The sequence below is a fragment of the Stereum hirsutum genome (assembly GCF_000264905.1).
Source record: "Stereum hirsutum FP-91666 SS1 unplaced genomic scaffold STEHIscaffold_21, whole genome shotgun sequence".
In the NCBI taxonomy this organism is placed as follows: domain Eukaryota; kingdom Fungi; phylum Basidiomycota; class Agaricomycetes; order Russulales; family Stereaceae; genus Stereum; species Stereum hirsutum.
Window position 1 is genome coordinate 607,075 of NW_006763151.1, and position 18,617 is coordinate 625,691.

The window sequence follows — 18,617 nt, forward strand, 5'->3', positions numbered from 1 at the left end:
AGATCTGGGGCCACACTCAAGCAAAAACGGATTCGCCGCGTTTTCTCCCTTGCTTGACCGCCCGAAAAGCTATCCACTGCGGAGATATACGTGTCGGGATCCCACAGCATTGTCAAGCGACCCGTTCTACCCATCAGAGACCAAAAGAAACGACGAAAAGAAATCGTGGAGACCGCAAAGCTTCAACGCAGAAGTCGCGCATCTTCCGAGCGCGGCGGTTCGTTCGCGTCAAAGACTTCCGCCAGATCTGGAGCGTGCGTGCGTGCGTGGCTCAGCTGAGTGGCACAAATTGGGATATGGTAACAGAAATGAAAATGAATAACAAAATACAGGACAGGGCCGCGGATGGGAGACGTCAATCCTCGCTTCCCTCTCCCCTGTGTATCGCCACACTCCCATGCCCACAGACTGCATCGTCAGCGGAACCGCATGCATATGCAAGCATGGTGCCTCGGACTCGGACGCACTCCTCTGCAGAAGAGCTTATCAGTGACGAGTGTTGGTCTCCACTGGAAAGCTTCCATCATGTATCATCCAGACTCCCCGTCGCCACCCATGGCCACAGAATCCATCCATCACATTGCACATGCACAATTTCAAGGCATGAACGAGAGAGATCATTCATTACAGGGACTCGACAGCAGAGAAAGACAAGAAAGTAAGAAAGAGGGCAAAAAGAGAAACACCATCCCGTAGATCGCACAAACGAACAACAAGCCGTCTAGGTAAAGCACAAAGTCCCGGCCTATCGTACCCGATCGTATTCCTAGGGCCGACTACTCTAACCCTGAACCCGATCACTGACTCTTGTACGCCTCCTGATCACACCAGAACCAGCCATCAATGAGCAAAAATGTCGCAGCAAAGAGAAAGCGAGCATAAAAGAGACGGACCTTAATCTCCTTCGCATACCTCTCTGCCACCTTCTTCCTCTGCACCTTCTGCGCCGCCGTAACCAGCCCGTTCTCCGGCGTCCACTCCTCATGCGTGAGTACAACCTCACAAAGCATCTCCATCCCTTTGAATCCCGCTTTCTTCCCGAGCGCATTACACTCCTTCAACACCAGCTCATGCACCTTCCGATCCTTGCACAGCGTCTCGATATCAATATCTTTGTGCTCGATCTGGCCGGCGTCGGAGGACGAGGAGGCGGAGGAAAGACCGGCGCGGAGATGCGCTTCGTGCGGGATGATGATGGCGATGGGTTGTTTGGCGTCGGTGGTGGCGTGTACGCAGATGTTGGAGACGTATTGGCAGGATTTGTAAGTTGCTTCGAGGCGTTCGAGGGCGATGTATTCGCCGCCTTGGAGCTTGACGAGGTTCTTGATCCTATAAGTCCCCGTCGTCAGTTCATCTATTTGCGTTGAGTAGAGGGAGAACACCAACCGATCAATCAAACTCAACGTCCCATCCTCATTCCACTGCCCCACATCCCCCGTCCTCAACCACCCATCCTTCGTAAATATCGTCTCATCATTATTCAGATCGTCCCTCTTGTAATACCCGCTCGTCACCGACGGACCCCTGATCAACACCTCCCCGCGCGGGCGCTCGCCCGGCTTCGTCGGGTTCGCGAAGTAGCCCGCTTCGGACACGTCGAGGAGCTTGATCTCGACGGAGGGAGAGGGCAGGCCCACGGAGCCGTATTGCATCGCTTCGGGGGGAAGGATAGCGCACATACCGCAGGACTCGGTCATCCCGTAGCCTGTAGATCAAATCTGCATCAGTTTCTCTACGCAGAAGAATAGGGGAAAAAAGGGGGGGGGGAAAGACAAACCCTGCAAAACCGTAACAAGCGCCAAACTCAAAAACTCCTGCGTCTCCCTACTCAACGCCGCCCCTCCACTAAGCGCAAGTCTCAACTTCCCCCCCGTCGCCGCCTTGATCTGGCTGAACACCACGCTATCCACAACCCCCGTCAAGCCCGGCACCTTCGCCCTCTTCACGCTCATCGCCCCATTGAACACGCTCTTTTTCAATGTCCCGCCCCCGTTCACCTGGCCCATAATCCCCTTCCGGATGAGTTCCCACACGGCCGGGACACCAATCATGATCGTCGGCCTGAACGCCTTGATATCGCCCACGCAGTTCCGCACCGACGCGTCCGTCAGCGTCTTCACCCTCCCATAGCCGAGCGTCATCCCGATGAACACGAAACAGAGCTCGACGACGTATTCGAGGATGTGCGCGAGCGGGAGGAACGCGAGGTAGGTGTCGTCCATCTGGAGGTGATGTCCGAACAGGGTGTACACGCTCCCCACGGCAGCAACAAGGTTCGAATGCTTGATCATCACGCCTTTGGGGGGTCCAGTCGTCCCGGAGGTATACATGATGCAGGCCATATCCTCAGCCTTTGGAATCCTGCTCTCTTCCAACTCTTTCGGCTGCTGTTTTCCGATCGCGCGCACTTCGTCGAGGCTGAGGACTTTCACTTCGTTTCCCTCACCGTGGGCGGCACGGAGGGAGGCGAGCAAGTCCGGCTTGGGCGTGCCGTCGTAGATGACGAGACGGACGGAGGGGGTGGAGGGGAGGACTTTGGAGAGGACAGGGAGGAGCTCGGCGTTCGTGAATACGGCGACACATTCAGGTTCGTTTAGGGAGTGGGTCAGGCCGGATTCGCCGAGGGTATCGTAGGCGGTCGCGCAGATGACGGAGGTCATGGCGCAGGCGTACGAGACGTATTGCCATGATGGGCTGTGAAGTGGGAGGGAAAAAATGTGAGTTTTGGGCTCTTGGAGTGAGACGGTGAACATGAAAAGCCATTGATGTGGCGTATAAGTAGTTCTCGAGAGCGCCGGTCAAAAACCGCGTCGTTCACACCGAGCGAATCGAGCTATGAGTGCTCGGGTGCATGCATTCAGAATCATCCGTCCTCAAAGCTTCAACTGTTGTGAAATCGATAATTGGGCCGCATTACTGCACCGCGACGACGTCACCGGCCCAAACACGCGAAATAGGGGCCGGCGCCAACGGCGCAGACCACGACTCAGCACGACTCGTCTTACATGGCTCCACGTAGTGGTGCAAGAAAAGATATCGAGAATGCACTGCAACGAGTTTTCGCATAGTTGTGTTACTTGTGTGGTCGGCATGAACTGCATGAACAACAGCTACACACGCGTCGCGGTTCCCGGTTCGAACCGGAGTCGTCGGTAACGATGTTGAACGCGAAGAGAAAGAGATCATGCCGTCGTGCAAAGAAGCGCTGAGGTCATCTCTGTATATACTTTCCATGCCGGAGTGCATAAAGACACCCAAGTAAGCCCGTCCAGCAAAACGTGGTCCCAAAGACATACCACGTCATCCACACGAACACAAGAAACAAAACGCACGAAAATAACGACAAAAAAAAGAAAGACTGACCTCGTCTGCGCATATATATTCAACACCTCCCCCTTCCCCACCCCAAGCTCAATCAACCCCCTCGCCACCTCTCCCACAGTCCCCCTGAGCTCACCAAAGCTCACATACCGATACCCACTCAACTGAAAATACTTCCACACCTTCTTCTCCGTCGTCTCCTTCCCGCCCACCATCTTCTTCACCTCCTTCTCCTCCTCCACCATCTTCTCCACATCCCGGTACCCGAACACGTTCCGGCTCCCGTGTGTGCGCGCGGCGTAGGTCAGGATGTCGTGCACCGTGTGGATCGATTCGAGCGGCTGCGAGATGAGACGGTCGGCGGTCTTTGCGAGACGGCGGATGCGGGATTCGCCTGGGGCGGCGGGGGGGCCGACTTCGATGGATCCGACGCCCCAGACGGGCATGCCTTTGTTGTTGTTGGTCGACATTCGTTTACGCGTTGTGGTAACGACGAGGCTGCTATGCTAGTATAGTTGACGACGACTGACGAGGAGACTAACTTATAAAATTGTAGAACGTCTGTCTGTCTGTTGGCGGTTGAGGTGGTGGTCGTGGTGGTCGTGGTGAAGGTGAGGATGAAGTGATGGCACTGTGTGGGTCTTCCCGCCGAATACACCCAATTACTACGCGCGGCTGCAGCCCCAATCCAAACAGCCCCAATTACCTCATTGCCCGCCACGTGCCCAAAGTTCGATCAAACAATGACATGTCCCGTTCGACGCGTCATTTCAGGCATGTCTCTCCAGGGGAGGACAAATGGCCATTGGTGGCGCAAGGACCTGAGGACAGGACAGGAGAGGAGGAGAGCGTTTCGAAAGGGCGTAACTCGGAATCTGAGTCGTGCCTCCTAACCATACAATGGCATAAAGGGGATCAGGAGACTCGAGACCCACGATCGTAAATGTATGTGACAGGAGCGAAAGGGGCAAGACGCAAAAACGAAGAGAAAGGGGTAAAGAGGCGAGAAGGGAAGAGGTGGGGGGTGGAAGGCAAGAGAGGAAGAAGGACTAGAGTAGAAAGTCCGGCGTAGGTGTCGTACGCTACATACAGGCGATATACATAGTAAGATAAAACACAGAGACAGAGCGGGGACGCTGGCTGACACGACACGAGAACAGGACATGACGGAACAGAACAAGTCAAGAAGAACAACACAACAGGCAATGATCCCCACATTCATCCCTCCGCGCCCTCGTACTCCTTCTCCAGCTTCTTCTTCATCACGCTCACTATAACACGTCCCAATCAATCAGCACCTCTCCACACATCCCCATTCAACTAAAAAAAAGAAAGAAACACTCACCCTCTCTCGAAATATACCCACTACTCATCCACCCCTCCGGAAAACTCCCCACAATCTTCTGATAAAGCACCTTCCTCAGTCCCTGCTCACTAACCTGCGACGTCGACCCCTCCAGCGAATTCTTCTCGTTCTCGATCCGACAGCATTCATTGCTCAGACAGACTAGGCTCCACACGATATTCTTCATCGAGTCCGTCATGCGGTATTTTTTCGCGGGCGGATTTTGTGCGGTGTTGGGGGGTGCGGCGGCATCCTTTCCCGCACCTCCGTTGGTAGAGGAGGGGTGAGTGTCGTGGTCGACGTCCATGGAGTTGTCGTCGGCTGTGATAGAAGGGAGGGGTTGTACGACCGGCGTTCCTTCCGCGGACGTCGCGCCCTCCGTCGGCTTTCCCTGCTTCTTCTCTATTACACGAACGTCGTCAGTTCGTAATCTCTCAATGATCAATTTCTCAATCAAAGAAGGGAGGAAAGCATCTCCAAATGAAGTGTATGAAGAAAAAAAATCGGACATACCCCAAACAACAACACTCCTCTCCCACTCCTCCCTCGCCCTCTCGAACCCCTCGTCCGCCTGCTTCTTCAGCTCGGCCAACAGCTCGTTCTGCCGTTCTGTGAGCAGCGCGGTGTGTTCGGTGAAGACGGTGCGTTTGATGAGTTTCTGTTGAGTTGTTCGCGTCGTAGAGATCGTGTTAGCAACTCGAAAACTCGAGAGGATAGCACGCAGAACGAAGGAATACAGTGAAAGTGAGGGATGAGGAGTGAAGAAACGGAACTCACGCTCATAGTAAACCGATTATACGGGAATATCTTCGGCATCAGATTGAAGAAATTATCGTCGTACTCGTTCAGCGTGATCGCCTTAAGCGCGACCTGTGCGAGGAGCGGCTTCAGTCCGGGCGGGAATTTGCCTTTTACGTCCCAGTTCTCTGTGTTTTTCGATGTACATCACGACGTCAGCGTTGGCCCGGCAAGTGGTGCACGAGAAAAGAGGAAGAGTGAGGATGGGGATGGGGATGAGGATGAGGGAAGTCATGATGAGGGGACGGGGAATGGAGATGGGAATGAGAGACGCACCCTTCGCAACAGCAACCCTCAACTCCTCCAACTTCCTCTCCAACTCCGGATGAAACGGATGAATCTCCACCCTCCTCTTCTTCTTCCCCCCCGCCGTCCCCACCGATCCTTGGCTCGTCACGCTCATCATACTCACGTCTCCCGCCCCGCCTCCTACACTCCCACCCATCCCTCCACCGACACTTCCACTCATGTTGGGGTTGGTGTTACTGTTGCTGTCCATAGATTTGCGTTTTAGTCCCGCGCTTGCGCCTGTTCCGTTTAGGCCTACGCCCAGCGGTGCACCTCCACCCCCTCCTCCTCCCGCACCCGCGCCGGAGACGAAGCCAGGGGGACCTCGAGCGTCGTCGGACGTATCGTCCAATAACGCGATCGGCGTCTCTTTCGTTCCTATCCCCGATCCTGGGCTCACTCCTACACGGACGCCGTCTCGCGTATTTGACCCTTGTGGCCCGACACGGGTTAACAGTCCCGTCGTTGTTGTCCCAGTAGTAGTAGTACCAGGCAACGACGATCTCGGCGCACCCGTATGCGTAGGTCCCGTCCGCGTCATATTCGCATGTTGATACGTATGGCCATTTGAGCCCTGTGGATATGCAGTCGAGTGGGAAAGGGGGTGTGAAGGATGGGAAAGGGTGTGGGAGGAGTGGGAGGGATGTGGGAAGTTGGAGGGGCCGGCGATGGGTTCGGGAGGGGGGAGGAGGGGACGGCGGGATTTGGGTTTTTTGGGGGTTGTTCTGTTGAATTGGGGATGAGGGCACGGTTAGTTGGTATGAGAGGTGCGGAAGTGTACTGAGTGGAGTGGGGAGAAAGAGGAACGTACTTGTCTTTGAGGAGCGCGACCTCGCCAGAGGAGACATAGAACCCCTGTTGTTTGGTCTGCGCGAAGAAGGTACGTTCGTCGACTGCGAGCTCTGAATCGTCGATGAACGGATCATTCAGGTCGTAATACTCTTGTCCCAGATTCTTCTTCTATAACCCACAACATCAATCAATAAAAGCATTGGCATGTGCAAGCAACAGAAGATAAAACAACTCACCTTCCTCCCCCTCTTCGGTTTCGCACCCACGTCCAACTCACTAGGCAGCACCGGCACCTCCGGCTCATTCTCCGTCTCGCTCTCATACCTCTTCTTCAGCATAGGCGGCGTAGCGGGCCTCTGTCCCGTCGCCTTCGCCATCGCGGCGATATCGACCTCGTATTTCTCTGGACCACCGAGCGCGATGTCGAGTCGGATTGTTGTGAGCGGGGGTGGGGGTGGAGGTGGTGGGGACGGGGAAGGTGATCGGGGACGTTTGGTCTTGGGTTTGGGAGGGGCGGGAGGAGGAGCGACGGTGGTGGCTGCTGTGAGATCTGTGGTAGTGGCGACGGCGACTGCATCATTAATCGTTGCATTATCGGCAGTGGTGGTTGCTGTTGTATTTGCAGGAGGTCCAGCATCCGGTGTGGCGAGGGCAGCAGGAACAGGTGAAAGAGAAGATGTGGCGACAGGGTCCGAATTAGCGCCCGCGGCTCCGGAAGGACTCTCCGCCTTGGACTTTCCTCTCATCCCGGCGTCCTCGGCATCCACGCTCACGCTAGCCGCCGAAACCGGCTTATCGCTCTCCTCGCCCTCGTCCTCGTCGTCGTCGTCCGAGCCGCTGTCCTCGCCCGATTCGCTCTCTTCTTCGTCTTCCGCTTCTTCTCCTTCTCCCTCGCCCTCGCCTTCCTCCTCGCCTCCTTCGTCCGAGTGCGATGAGGCGTGGTCGTCAGCGTCGATGATGGGGGCGACTGTCTCGACGGGCGGTCCGTGCGCGTCGACGACGGCGGTGTCGGGCTCGACACGTATCTGCACGTCTTCGCCGTCCATATTATTTGTGTTTTCTTTTCACAAACCTGATATGCGCTGCGAATACGTTCAATGAACAGGTATAAAGAAAATGACCGAAAAAGGCAAGTTCGGGGTGGAGGGCAGGAGGGAGGGAGGAGGGAGGGAGGAAGGGAGGGGGAGGAGGAAGCACGCAAGCGGGGGCACGCACGGATTGATCTGGAAATGCGAGCCAGCGAGCTCCTGTGTTCGAAACGCAACGCGCGCCGGATTTGCGATGGGCCTGTGGATGTGTCGTCCGCACGGACGATGAGAAAACCCGGATTGACGTTTCCCGTCCGCGGCCCTGTCGTGTATTTTGTTATTCATTTTTATTTACCATATCCCAATTTGTGCCACTCAGCTGAGAGCCACGCACGCTCCAGATCTGGCGGAAGTCTTTGACGCGAACGTACCGGCATCTTCCCGCGCTCGGAAGATGCGCGACTTCTGCGTTCAAGCTTTGCGGTCTCCGCGATTTCTTTTCGTCGTTTCTTTTGGTCTCTGATGGGCAGAAAGGGTATTCCATGATACTGTTGGATTTCTACATGCTCTTGTGCGCTGCGGAAAGCTTTTCGGACGGTCATGCAAGGGAGAAAACGCGGGGAATTCGTTTTTGCCTGAATGTGGCCCCAGATCTTCCGTACGCCACATCAAATGGAACTTTGCGTTCTCTTTGTTGCGTCTCCCTTCCTGGATTGAACATTCTCGTTCCAGGTCCCTCGCGATTCTTTCTCGCCCAGTCTCATTTGATGAATTGTTCTACAAGGGAATCAAAACTCCAATGATGTGACCAATTGCTCGAAGTGCCTCGTGCGTGCACGTTCCCACGGGCCCGCCGCCCGTTTGCTCTGACTCTGACTCGAAATTAACAGCAATGGTAACGACATAAAACGGATTTTCGATTCTCACCGCGAGATGACCATCGCCGGAATGTCCTTCTCAGCTGTAAAACGAAACCATGGCAGCTTGTACTGCTCGTTTCACAATATCGACTCGGAGTGTTTAATTTACTCGTACTGACCATGATATCGCGCTGCCGATTATATGGTCACAATGCACAGACCACGTTCAAAGCGTGTAAGTATTTATTCCAGGAGATCAGCCCGGCCAAATCCTGCATCTCGTTGCGTTAGGTGACGAAAGGTATCATACTGCCCGCGTTTCATCCGCACTCGGAGGATCGACCTGGATTTTGGAGGAACTGCCAGCATCATTCCCTTTCGTACGGTCTGTCTATTCTTACGCCGTACTTCAGAGTAGGATAATGCTCAAACTCTTGCTACCGACCCGATTTTGAGTCTACAATACTACCCTCCGATGGGAATGATGAAGACGAACCCGATGTCAACGAAAAGCTCCCTTCATTATCTAACCTCCCCTCTTTCTCCTCTTCCTCCTTCCTGGCTCATCATCTCCAAACCCGAGGTTGAACTCAAGCCTACTGGCATACCCGTCCCGCATTCCTCCCTCTCCCTCTTCTTCCCCCTCACCACAATCCACATCCATACCCGCCGGAAACAGCGACAGAGATGACAACTTAAACCTGGGTCAGGTCCGTAGGGTGTTTAGAACTTCGATTAGGACTACCCTACTAAACACATAAGAGATCTTCGGATGCTCTGTAGTAGAGCCTGGTGTTTCACGGACGAAAATGACTTTGAATGTATCCGGTCATATGAAGCAAACGATTCGGTGGATTGGGCATCAATGGGCATACATGGTCATCTACAATATCCGTGGTAGACTGTACGTTATTACATCAGGTAACATGAAACAAACAATGTCGTGTATTGGGCATCGCATACATGGTCGTCTATGATATTCGTGGGCGGCTGTACGTTGTAGATTTCGTAGATCATAAGCAGAGTTCAGCAACCAAGATATACCGATGAGAGGTGGACTACGGAGTGGAAGGGCCAAGCCCTCCTACGGAAAATGATGAGTAAGACCGCGATACTAGTAACAAAAACTGAGAGTATGGCCGGGTGCCAAAGGATGTCAACTCACCTACCGTTCTCCATATCTCCCCCTCGTCACCCTCGCTAGTCTCCGACCTGCACCTCGTCGAGTACATCCTCTCATGCTCCCCTTCCGCCATTCTGCTCATGACGTGTTATCCGGCAGTTGACCGCATCCACCAGTGTGGTCCCTTCGAGAACGGTGTTAGGACTTCTGGGAGTGTTGGTGTTCGAGTGAGTCGAGTTAGGGCTCCGGCAGCGAATATACTTGTCGTCATGTGGTAGCAATGGTCCCAGGCGAAGCGCTCCGGGATCTTTCTTCGCCAATAGACTTGAGACAAACCGGTTCACCTCCTTGCTGTCTACATCGAGTGAAAGCTCTTATTGAGCACATCTCTCTCGCTCGTGAAGTGTACCATCACATACCTAGCGCGCGGGCAAACTTTTCCTTCTCGTTTTTGCCCATGTTCATGGTCTCATCCATGACCTGGAATCCCTTGAACTGATCCCACTGAGCCTCCCAATCCCAGTTCCACCCGCAGCTGCTATCCACTAAACACTTCAAGGTGCCCTGAATCCACCGATCTTCCACGACATATCCAGACTCTCCTCCCGGAACGGGGCTTGTAGGATCATTGTCACGGTTTCGATCGCCAACTGCACAAGCGCTGAGGGTATGGGACGAGCCTCCAAGACTGACGCGTACGTGGGTACGAACGTAGAAGGTGTATCCGTGTGCTAGTTCGTGCACCATGCATACGAGGAACAGGAAGATGAGGTCCGGGTGTTGCTTCTCTGTCAAAGCGGGCAAGAGGTGCGGCGCAAGCTCGATCCTGTAAGGCGAGGTTGGCGTGTCGGGCAGCATCAAGCGAGAATAATCGGTGACCTCCGCATTCTCCACAAGGGTAAAGACTTTCGAGTCCAGAAAACTATCGAGGGTAGTGTTGTGCTGCGCTTGTTCTTCCTTAGTGACGGATCTTTGTGCGTCCTGAATGAACAAGGCGGCAAAGGAGGAACGAAGGGCGGATGATGTCCGCAGCGCATGTCCGAGTGCTTCGAGCAGTGAACACACGTATTTGTTGTTCGCAGAGTTCCACTTGACTTGAATATTCAGCTGTAAGGTAATCATTTCGAGTTTAATGCAAAAAAATGAGATGTACAGTGTAGGCCCACTCCTTGATCCGCCACTTCGAAATTATTTATTTTCTGACCCGCCTTCACATCCTCATGCAAGGTGTTTGCTTTGGGGTTCGAAATGTTCTTAAGGGCCCTCAGGATAAAATCCACAAAGCTCCTAAGGCAAATATGCACTTTCTGGAGACCAAACAGTGATGTGGCACCCGATCGCCACAAAAGTCACTCCTTGATCCAACCCCACCCCGCACGATTCCCCCCTTACAATAGTGGCACATGTTGGTTTATATACTGGACATGACCTCAAATATTGATAATTGACAGTATTCATGCTCGAGCTCCAAGGTGGACGAGCTGTGAGCAGCACATTTGCAGTGGATCAAGGACCGGGGTCGGATCAAGGAGTGGGCCTACACTGTATCGTAGGCGGATTACTGACCCCAGCATTCTCTGGAGCGCAATTGTCAGTTTCTACTACTGTAGATCGAAGCCTTGGTGCTACTGATGGCCGGGTTGAGGCTGATACTGGTCTTGTCGGACTGTTTGGAGTGGTCGGAATTGATGCCGGTATGATTGTGTCGGGAGTAGGTGGAAATAGTAGAGTTACGACTGGGACCGTTGGATCTGGGCGAGTCATTGTAATCGAGCGCGTGCCAGAGACCTGGGCGGATTTATGCAAGCTTGAAGTGGAACCACCCGTCAAGCTCGATGCAGAAACACTTGAACGAAGAGGCGACGGGTGCGAGCGCGCCTCCACTGACACGCCTTCTGGAGACACTGGAGATGGCTGGCGTTCCAATATGATACATTTTAAGGCCATGCGTTTGGGGTACTAAAAAGTAGACTGATGAGATGCTAACACGCACGTTGGATTTCCATAGCGCCATCGGCACTGCCTGCACGACAGCCATTAATCCCTTTCTGATCGCTTTTCCCATACGAGAGCTCTTGACTGAAGTGTCTGCAGTCATGCGCATTAGAAAGGAGTCAATTAGAGGCTGGTTGGAGCCTCTGTGTAGTAAACATACCTCGACGGTCATGCCTGGTGCCAGGAAGTACCGAATCAGACTCTTCGGGTTGGTGACCTAGGGGCAAGCAACCACTGATCAATGAACGTACAGAATGGAAAGCTGGCATCATAGTTGAATGGTTCCTCGGGTAAGAGATGGATGAGATTGTGGTGGTGTCGGATAGAGACTGGACGCCCGCTATCTCGAGGGAGAATACTGTGATGCGTATGCGTTATTTGGATCGGGCGCTACGCCAAGCGGAAGAATCGCGCGGATCAGTAACAAAAGCGCCCTGAATTCCCTGAGTGGGAACGAGAAGCGAGTTTAGAGCACGGTCAGACACTGAACGTCACAGATCTAGTAGAGGCCCATAGCTGTGATATTTCCTCTAGTCAGCCTTATACTGCAGGTGGAATTTTCGTGTGGAATTCTTTCGCGCTTCCTATAATAACCTGGGATTCGGGGTGAAGCTTTCTCCAGTTCATAATCTCAGGAGACGCCTTTAGAATTCACCATAAGTAAAGCAGATAGGGTCATGATTGGAATCCAGGACCACGAAGTAGCTTCAAACTGGATTGGTGGATGACGACAACCCTCCCAACACGTTGAACAAACCAGGCAGAGATTATTGATCAAAAATTTCCATACATAAATTAAGGGAACGCAAAGGCCTCAAAATTACCAATAGTAAGCAAATAATGCGTCAAATAAATGTACGACCCGACCGCACTTTTAAGGCATTCTCGCTGAAGGTGTTTGCTCGGGATTCAGACAATCCGGTATGAGTGAGGCGACTAAGGTTAGGAGCGACGGCAATAGCAGTAGCAAGAACAGGAATGGAATTCAAGGGAAATCCCGGAATGGAAGGCGCGTACGTACGTACAATGGCGGACTAATAAGTACGTAAGTAGGATCCTGGGTGGAAGGCTGGCAGCCGAGGACCTGAGCCGGGCTTTCTCGTGCATCCATTACGTTTCCTTCTTACACTCTACATAATGAATTATATCTATGAGTAACCAGACACTTTATCAGTAGAAGTTACTGTCGATGACCCGGATCTGAAAAGTGGCCTAGAAGTGAAAAGCTTGCTGTTCTATGGTTTCCTCTCATGCTGGCACCACAGAATTTTTACTATATGCTCGGGTTGTTTATCCTAGCACATATGCTAACTTCTGTATGGAGCGAGTGAGTGTATGAGGAGAAACAAATCAAAAGGTGTCGAAAGCGGTCCGTTCGACTTCCGCGCCAATTTGGCACGGCAAAATCGTGCTCGTCACCGGCAGTGACGTTGAGCCACATTTTTTCTCTCAAAAGATTTACGAATTTAATAGCCTTTCTCAAGTGTGGGAGACTAATGGACTGGTATATGATATAGCGAGAGATCTTGCAGACAGTTTCGGTGGCCATGAGATGGCCAATAAGTATGCCGCATATCGTCTTTTCATGACAACCGAATGAATACTGTACTTTTCAACGCAGATGTTCATGTCCCCTGTCCCAGGGGGGTCATGAACGAACCTCCTTCATGGGACAGTCCCACCCTCCGGACCACCTGTGAACCTGAAAATGGGACATGTGGTAAAACAATCGAAAATATAATATTTTCGTGCATTCTCTTCTCACTTGTTTTAAATGCTCTTTTTCACCCAGAATATATATATGTTATCACTTCAGAGCAATAGGAGGTAAAAAGTGACACTCCTACTGTTAAACTACCTTTTTGAGACCCGGAAGGAGAGCCAAAGCAATTGAAAACCCAAGAGAGTCGCGACGGGAAAGGAACATGGTCCCATGTCCCAAGCCGGTCGTGAACCGGGACACGAACGAATTATGTCATCACGGCAAACTCCGAGGGGCGGTGGCGTGAACATCTGCGTTGAAAAGTACAGTATCAGGATATGGAGGTCACATCATTCCACAAATATTAGGGTAAGTATATAGATGCAAAATATCACATTATGGGTACTTTCTGTATGCTATGATCTACTTAGTAATCACGGTTCTGAAATCGGTGGACAAGGGCAGTATGGCTCCTTTCAGCGTGCTTTGTGCCACCCGTATCGGCAACGAAACTAGATCTATATTTTGGAGTAACTGTGTTCAAACTGACGCCTGGCAGAGGTGTTTAAGTATATCAGTCAGGGGTAAAAGTGCCACACAAATACCCTCCTTCGACATCTCATCGTTTCCCGAACCGAAGCAGCCCACAAGATGGGTTTCAGGACTGATAAGATCTAAATCAGCAAAAGATTTCATTGAAGACCCAAGTCGCCAGCTTCTACGCCTGTCCAGCTTCCCAGTGGGCCACAGTCGGTGTCGCGAAACAACACTTTCCTCGGAACGAACGCCTCACGCTATAAAATCATCTAAAATCATAAACACAACACCGGAATCATCCATTCGTACTCGAGCACTTCAACTTCAACTTGTTCATATGTACATAGCATACGAGGCATATTTGTATAAGTAGGCGTGACTATGCATGGCTACCACTTCACGAAAGGTCCTCAACCAAACCGCGAACTGTACACAACGTCAACGAGATTCGAAGAGAAATTAAGACTAAGGCAAGAGGCGAGAAGTTCGAACGTTCAAAGCGTTCAGAGAGGTAAGACAGGTGGATGGAAAGAAAAATAAAGTGAAGGAGTGAGCAGTGAACGAGGACTGAGTCGCGGAGTCCTGGAGTCGACGTATTTCGGAGCTTAAGCAGAGCGGGGAAGACGGCGACGGATTATTGTTTGTATGTATGCGCAACTGCGACTGCGACGACGTATCGAAAGAAAAGAGGGTGGAATACAAGAACGAAACGAAACGAAACGAAGCAATAAGGCAAGAAAAAGCGACGAACAAACGAACAAACAGGCGTACGGGCATAGAACAGAACTGTCACACATTTCGACATGACCACGATCACGAGCAAAGAGAGGGGGGAACGAGCAGAAGCGAACAGGGTTGCGTCCAAAAGGACGTATTTCCCCCATCCGCACTGACTTACTCAACCCTCTCCGTCAACTGTCCAATACTCAACCTCCTCTTCCTCTTCTCCCTCTCCCTATCTCCCCCTCCCTCTCCCTCATCCCCCCTCGCTCTCGCCCTCCTCCTCGACTCTCCTCCCCCTCCACTCCCTCCCCCTCCACTCCCGTCCTTCTCGCCCCGTCCCCCCGCATCCCTCCCATCCCCCCTCAACGGCGGCAAATGCAACTTCCCATCCTGTCCCCCCGGCCCCCCATTCGCACCCGGGCCACCCACACTCGCCCCCCCACTCCCATTCGCACTACCACCCCACTGTTGAGGAGGCGGCGGCGGCGGCGGCGGTCCTCCCTGCTGCACCGGAACCTGCTGTTGCTGCTGCTGACCAGGTTGTGGCGGCGGCGGCCCATTCGCATACGTCGGATACCCCCACGATCCCTGTGGTTGTTGTTGTTGCTGCTGCTGATGCACCGGCGTCTGTCCCCCACCTCCATTACCTCCCGAAGGCGGCCCTGGCGGCGGCGGTCCTCCCTGTTGCTGAGGAGGCGGATAATACCCCCTCCCATAATATCCCTCCGGGCCCGGTGCCCTGCCATATTCCTGTCCAGGCGGCGGAGGCGGCGGCGGCCCACCCTGCGGCCCTGGTGGTCCTCTATTATACGCATCGGGCCTATAGGCCTCCCTATACGGACTATTATCCTGTTGCGGGGGCTGCTGAGGCGCCTGTTGAGGCGGCGGCGGTCCTTGTTGTTGAGGTGGCAAAGGCGGCTGCTGCTGCCTATAATACGGATGATCTCTATAATCATGCGGACCCTGCGGCGGCAGCTGATGATGCTGATAATGCCCATACGGCGCCCCAGCAGGCTGTGGAGGCGTCGAATATCCCGTAGGGGGGCCAGGCGGCGGTGGCCTTCCTCCTCCCGGCGCAGACCCAGGCGGCGGAGGCGGAGGCGGCGGTCCAGACTGATAATACGGACTCGCCTGTGCAGGCGGGGGTGGCTGCTGCAATGGCGGCGGACCCGCGCTTCCTCTCCCTCCGGCCGAACCAGGCGGAGGTGGAGGAGGCGGCGCGCTCCCGTTCGTGGGCGTCGTGTTCGCACCGGCGGGATACGTCGCAGGACTGCTCGTCGGAGGCGTCTGGGGCGGCGGGCCTTGGCCTACAGCCACAGGGACCGGAACCGGAACTCCAGGGGGCGGGGGCGGACCAGGGACAGGACCGGGTGCGGGCGGTGGGGCGTATTGGGCGTAGTACGGCGAGTATTGGACTGGCTGTTGATGTTGTGGCGGCGGCGGTCCATACGGGTTATATTCCGCCGGAGAGTATCGAGGGGCTTGGTGCTGAGCGTGCGGTGGTGGAGGCCCGTATTGATGGTGCGGAGGAGGATGGGAATAGTGCGGATCGTAGGAAGGTTGGGGAGGGGGTGGCGCCGGAGCCCAGCTCGTGTAGTACGGGTGTGGGGGAGGCGCAACGGGATGCTGGGGAGGCGGAGGCTGGTGCTGATGTTGAGGAGGAGGAGCATAAGCAGCGTGCGTCGGAGGAGGCGCAGAATAATGAGGTGGAGGGGGCGCTTGTTGGTGTTGATGCTGTGGCGGCGGAGGCGGAGGAGGATGAGTCGGGGTCGCAGAATGAGCATGCGGTGGCGGCGCGACAACTCCTGGAGGCGGAGGAGCAGGTTCGTACCCAGGGTGCGGGTGATGCTGGTACGGCGTCGGCGCAGCACTATGCGTCGGAGGGGGCGGAGGGGGAGGAATAGTCCTGTGCTGTTGATCATACCCTCCCGGTGCTCCACCCGGATTCCCTCCCAAAGCCGGATCGATGTTCCAATCCGCAGCCGGAGCATGTCCATGCATAGTAGAACCAGGAGGCGGAGGGGGAGGAATCTGATCGTCCACCCTCGGTCTCTTCGATTCTCCACCTCTCTCGTCGTCCCGAGCGCTCCTCTTCCTGCTCCCACTCCTATCCACGCTATGTCCGCCGTCGCTGTCTACCTCGGGCGGCGGTGGCTCGTGACGATGATGATCGTCGTTGTCCACGATGGGCACCGGAGTGGGAAGTTGCTGGGGGTGAGGAATGGCGGGGAAGGGACCGGCGCCGGAGCGAGGCTTGCGTTGTCTAATGTCTTTTCGGATACGAATTTTAATGCCTTGGTCGGCAAGGGAGCAGGACAACGGCGTCGATTCTGCATAATCGGCACATTGTTAGCATGGATACAACTGAAGCGACTGAGGCGGAAGAGGACGAACCTTCCATGCCGGGAAACTTCTTTGCCGTATACACATAAAACGGAGCGGAGAATATACTCTTGCAATGATACACGTTCGACCTGCAAACGAAAAGTTATCAAGCGTCAGTATACAAAATCCACAATCAAGTAGATTATAACGAGATGCTTGCGCATGGAGTCCCTCGCTGTGCCATTGGAAAGGAGAGTTCATGTGCGACGGGATAAGATTCAGGGCAGATCAAGGCAGGACCACGAGTCAAGGCCAAACGGGATTGGTTAAAAACACCAGAGAGAGAACGGGCAAGGGCCATCCACGAGGAGGAGCGTCCATCCAGGAGTACCAGTCATTCATCCAAAGGATTAGACGGCCATGGCCAATCCACAACGCCGGGCAACCAGTCACGTTCACGTTTGCGGACACCAAACCAACCACGGTGGAATCGAAAAACAAAAGCAAAAAAAAGAAGATGACGATGAAAAGCCGCTCATCGAGAGACGAAAATCCAGAGGGAGAGGAAAGGGATAGGATAGGGCGGGTGAGAGGTTTTGGGGAGGTGCTTACCCTACGACTTCGAACAAACTAAGCTTCAACCTGTACGATCCTTCCTGTCTTACCGACAAATCCGGAAAGACGAAAAACCCAGCGTCGCGATTGTCGTTCTCCGAATCCTTGAGGTGATACAGAGAAGAGACGACGGAACCGGTCGTGCATCGAGTCTTGCCGTCCTACGAAAGCAAAAGTGATGAGCATTCGAATGAATAAAATGAGAGTCTACGAGCGAAATCCAAGTTCGACCCGACAGATCGTCGTCCGTCTGTCATCAAACCTGAACCGAGAAACCAAAAAATGCAGATCCAAACACAATTACTGTACAACGCAATTCGGTCCCCGGGATGCGTAACCCGACATTCTCCTTTCAGCTCCTCGAATACTGCGTGCGGGGATGACCAGGGATAACGCATTGCCGTACCCGGTGACATGGCATATCGCCATATTCAGGCGTAGACCCGGACCCGGACCGAGAAGCCCAAAGAAACGAGCAAAAGCCAAGTGGGAGACGTATGCGGATCCCAAGGTATGCATCGAGCGACGCGTGATAGACGCGTCGAGGTGGACCGCGATGATCGTACGTCCAATACGGAACAAGCACAGGACGAAAAGCAGAGAGAATGACATACCTTCATCCAATGCAACTCGACATCCTCATCCGGCTTCGCCAAGCTCGCAAACATAAAATAATAAGGATTCTGAAGGTACGTCTGTCCGAAACCTCCCGGACCGCCCAGTGTTCCTCCCACCCCGGCCGGGGTGAGCATGCTCGCGTCGATGTGGCCGTCGTCGCTCCCGCCTGCGCCTGCGCCCACACCGGGGCCATGTCCGCCGCCCGAGTGAGGGTGAGCATGAGGGTGGGGGTGGAGGTGGTGGGGCTGGGGAGAGGGCGATTCGGAGGAGCGTTGGGGTACGCTTGGGTGGTTTGGGTTTGGGTTGTTGGAGGAGGATTTGTTTGAGCGACGGTTGTGGTCGATTACGCGGAGTTGGACGATGGGTGGGGGGTCTATTGGTCTTCTGTCGGCTGTCGTGATCGACGTTGGTGAGCATGAGATGATATTTCGCAGAAAGTGAGAAGACATACCACCGACACCGCACATACGCGCCTGCTTAGGCTGTTGACGGACGCTAAGATCATATTCGCTGGGATCGCGAAACATCATTGCGTGCAAAGCGTCGA

The 18,617-nt window shown here is 54.0% G+C and overlaps 5 protein-coding genes across 5 annotated transcripts; all 5 read right to left on the reverse strand.

Annotated features, from left to right (window-relative positions):
* Positions 1-797: 797 nt before the first annotated feature.
* STEHIDRAFT_135502 (long-chain-fatty-acid-CoA-ligase) lies at positions 798-3,767 on the reverse strand (the record flags this gene model as incomplete). The annotated part of the gene is made up of 5 exons (XM_007310764.1): positions 798-818; positions 894-1,329; positions 1,387-1,705; positions 1,778-2,694; positions 3,364-3,767. The coding sequence occupies 5 exons, from the start codon at positions 3,765-3,767 to the stop codon at positions 798-800; spliced, it is 2,097 nt and encodes a 698-aa protein (XP_007310826.1).
* A 406-nt stretch (positions 3,768-4,173) lies between these two features.
* On the reverse strand, positions 4,174-7,707 carry STEHIDRAFT_172868 (uncharacterized protein). The gene is made up of 7 exons (XM_007310765.1): positions 6,781-7,707; positions 6,564-6,712; positions 5,741-6,477; positions 5,444-5,592; positions 5,180-5,324; positions 4,667-5,068; positions 4,174-4,592 (listed from the first exon to the last, which is right to left on the reverse strand). The coding sequence occupies exons 1-7, from the start codon at positions 7,588-7,590 to the stop codon at positions 4,540-4,542; spliced, it is 2,445 nt and encodes an 814-aa protein (XP_007310827.1). The 5' UTR covers positions 7,591-7,707; the 3' UTR covers positions 4,174-4,539.
* A 1,582-nt stretch (positions 7,708-9,289) lies between these two features.
* Positions 9,290-10,677, reverse strand: STEHIDRAFT_172869 (uncharacterized protein; the record flags this gene model as incomplete). Its single annotated transcript, XM_007310766.1, has 3 exons — positions 9,290-9,516; positions 9,598-9,910; positions 9,975-10,677. 2 exons carry the CDS (start codon positions 10,675-10,677, stop codon positions 9,669-9,671), a joined length of 945 nt encoding a protein of 314 aa, XP_007310828.1. The 3' UTR covers positions 9,290-9,516; positions 9,598-9,668.
* Positions 10,678-14,683: 4,006 nt separating this feature from the next.
* STEHIDRAFT_135504 (uncharacterized protein) lies at positions 14,684-17,098 on the reverse strand (the record flags this gene model as incomplete). The annotated part of the gene is made up of 3 exons (XM_007310767.1): positions 14,684-16,842; positions 16,907-16,986; positions 17,058-17,098. The coding sequence occupies 3 exons, from the start codon at positions 17,096-17,098 to the stop codon at positions 14,684-14,686; spliced, it is 2,280 nt and encodes a 759-aa protein (XP_007310829.1).
* Positions 17,099-17,445: 347 nt separating this feature from the next.
* STEHIDRAFT_68625 (uncharacterized protein) lies at positions 17,446-18,597 on the reverse strand (the record flags this gene model as incomplete). Its single annotated transcript, XM_007310601.1, has 2 exons — positions 17,446-17,556; positions 18,253-18,597. The coding sequence occupies 2 exons, from the start codon at positions 18,595-18,597 to the stop codon at positions 17,446-17,448; spliced, it is 456 nt and encodes a 151-aa protein (XP_007310663.1).
* Positions 18,598-18,617: the final 20 nt, after the last annotated feature.